This window comes from Rhincodon typus, chromosome 46 (assembly GCF_021869965.1).
Source record: "Rhincodon typus isolate 14 chromosome 46, sRhiTyp1.1, whole genome shotgun sequence".
Lineage (NCBI taxonomy): Eukaryota > Metazoa > Chordata > Chondrichthyes > Orectolobiformes > Rhincodontidae > Rhincodon > Rhincodon typus.
Window position 1 is genome coordinate 9348365 of NC_063377.1, and position 3141 is coordinate 9351505.

Here is a 3141-nt window from a genome sequence, read left to right on the forward strand (position 1 = left end):
TCTAACCCCGTGCTGTCCCTGTCCTGGGAGTGTTTGATGGGGGGGACGGTGTAGAGGGAGCTTTACTCTGTATCTAACCCCGTGCTGTCCCTGTCCCTGGGAGTGTTTGATGGGGCGGGACAGTGTAGAGGGAGCTTTACTCTGTATCTAACCCCGTGCTGTCCCTGTCCCTGGGAGTGTTTGATGGGGGGGACAGTGTAGAGGGAGCTTTACTCTGTATCTAACCCCGTGCTGTCCCTGACCTGGGAATATTTGATGGTGGGGGGGGACAGTGTAGAGGGAGCTTTACCTTGTATCTAACCCCGTGCTGTCCCTGTCCTAAGTGTAATTTTTTTTTTAAACAGTAATAAAGATTGCTTGGTCTGGATGATAAACCTTACGTCAACATAATGTCGTCTGATTGTTACACGGTGAGTGTTTGACTCTGTCTCCATACCTGCTGGACGCCTCCTTCAGTGTTCAGTGCTCAGGGTTGACCCCCACCCTGTCACCCTCCTGTTCACGTCTCTCCCTCGCTCGCCCTCCCCTAACTCCCGCAATTTCTCCCAACTCCCCAGCTCTTCATTCAGACATTTGGCTGTGGCCCTCATGATGTCTGCCCCTTCACCGTCCTGTTGAGGTTGGGGATTGGGAGAGGGTTACCGAGTTCTGGAATACCATCCCCCAAATCTTTCCCTCTTCTCCTTGCCGACTCCTCTCGAACCCGACCTCTGTGATTCCGCTCGCTCGCGCCTCCCCGCGTTCTGGCTTTGTCCCATCGGGCGGCGCAGGCCTCATCTCCTGTTACGGCCACAGGGGGCTCCCCTAGGGGTTGGGTTTGGCAGTCGGCAGCGACCCCACCACCTTCCCCACAGGTTCCGCACAGAGTGACAAAGGGAGCCCCAGTGCCACGCACCGTGATTTTGGGTCGCCAAGGACCGAGGACAGGGTGAGAGAGAGAGAGAAAGGCAGAGCATTTTCTGGAGGGAGTGGGGCAGCAGGAGAGTTGCACGTTTGCGTTGTTACCCTCTCTCCCTTCCTCAGAGTTAAGTGGAAACTTAAGTTAAATATTGACTTGCTCGCCGAGCTGGCTTGTTCTCGTTCAGATGTTTCGTCACCATGCTAGGTAACATCGTCAGTGAGGCCTCCGATGAAGCGATGTTATTCTACTTCGCTTGGAATTTATACTGTCTGGTGTATAGGATATACAGATCTTTGCCAAAACCTTAAACCAGAGTCAGGTTCGCCCTGCAGTCTTTGGATGGTCAATATACCCAAATTCTAACAATCCCAGGCCAGGCGTTTGTGGATGACACCAAGATTGGAGGTACAGTGGACGGTGAAGAAGGTTATCAAAGATTACAAAGGGATCTTGATCATTTGGGTCAATGATCTGAGGAGTGGCGGATGGAGTTTAATTTGGATAAATGCGAGGTGTTGCATTTTGGAAAACAAACAAGGGCAGGACTTATACAATTAATGGCAGGGTAGTGCTGTAGAACAGAGACCCCTAGGGGCTCGGGTACATAATTGTTTGAAGTTTGCGTCACAGGTAGACAGGGGGGTTAAGAAGGCGTTTGGCACGCTTGCCTTCATTGCTCAGACCTTTGAGTGTAGGAGTTGGGGACATGTTGAGGTTGTACAGGACGTTGGTGAGGCCTCTTCTGGAGCACTGTGTCCAACTCTGGTCGCCCAGTTATAGGAAGGATATTATTAAACTGGAGAGGGTTCAGAAGAGGTTTGCCAGGAATGGAGGGTTTCAGTTATAAAGAAAAGCTGGGACTTATAACAATGGTGTGTAGGAGATTGTGGGGTGACCTTATAGATGTTTATAAAATCATGAGAGAGGTGGATAGGGTGAATGACAGGTGTCTTCTCTAGGGTGGGCCAGGAGCAGGCAGGTGGGACAAGTTTAGTTTGGGATTGCGTTCGGCATGGACTGGTTGGGCCGAAGGGTCTGTTTCCATGCTGTGCAAATCAGATGTGCACCCGGATGTCATGATGCTGTTAATTTCTCTGGGTGTCACTCTCACGTCTTCCAGACCGCACCATTTGTCTCTTTTACCAGCCCCCTTAGTTATCTCCTTCTGTTTTGTGTTGTCAACTTTTCTGTTGAGTTAATCTGTCCTTCCTCCACCCTAGAGAAAAGGACAAAAAAGGGTTTTTAAAATAATGCAGAATTTCCGATGTTTCAGGTCCAGCTTGATCAATTTTCTGTACTTATTAACAAAAAAAATCACTTTGTTACAACTAAACAGACTCCGAGTCACGGCTGAAAAATTGTGAACTATCAGGATGTAACTGTTAAAACCACCCACCACCTTACAAACTCCACAATTCTCTCTCTTTCTCTCTCTCTCTCTCGCATACGTACACACACACAAACACGGGAAAAAGATGGGTGTTATGAATGGAGAGAAACTGGGAAGGGAGTCAAATAGTCATACAGCACAGAAACAGACCCTTCTGCCCAACCAGTCCATGATCCCAAACTAAACCAGTCCCACTTGCCTGCTCCTGGCCCATGTCCCTCCAAACCTTTCCTACTTATGTATCCATCCAAATGTCTTTCAAACATTGTAACTGTGCCCACATCTACCACTTCCTCTGGAAGTTCATTCCACACACGAACCACTCTATGCAAAGTAAAAATTTGCCCCTCATGTCTTATTTAAATCTCTCTCACCTTAAAAATGTTCCCCCTAGTCTTGAAATCCCCCATCCTAGGGAAAAGACACTGACCATTAACCCTATCTATACCGCTCATTATTTTATAAATCTCTATAAGGTTATCTCTCAACCTCCTACATTCCAGGGTGAAAAGACCCAGCTTTTCTCTACAACTCACACCCTCCATTCCCGGAAACATCCTGGTAAATCTCTTCTGAACCCTCTCCAGTTTAATAACATCCGTGCTATAACAGGGCAACCAGAACTGGACACAGTGCTCCAGAAGAGGTCTCACCAATGTCCTGTACAACCTCAACATGATGTCCCCAACTCCTATTCTCAAAGGGCTGAGCAATGAAGGCTACGTAGTGAAAATCATCTTTGCAAAGAAGTGAGGGGGTCTGGGTCATTATCTAGCTAATTCTGGCTTTGTTTTCAAAAGCTGTTGTGTTTGATATTTTTAAAATGTGCGATAGCTAGTCTTTTGATTTT

At 47.9% G+C, this 3141-nt stretch overlaps 1 protein-coding gene across 1 annotated transcript in view; it reads right to left on the reverse strand.

Moving 5' to 3' along the window:
• Positions 1-777, reverse strand: part of cd248b (CD248 molecule, endosialin b) — a 5382-nt gene extending 4605 nt beyond the window's left edge. Inside the window, exon 1 of the mRNA XM_048620311.1 lies at positions 643-777. Within this exon, the coding sequence (XP_048476268.1) occupies positions 643-777 (135 nt within the window). The remainder of the gene's footprint in view (positions 1-642) is intronic.
• Between the last annotated feature and the right edge of the window lie 2364 nt (positions 778-3141).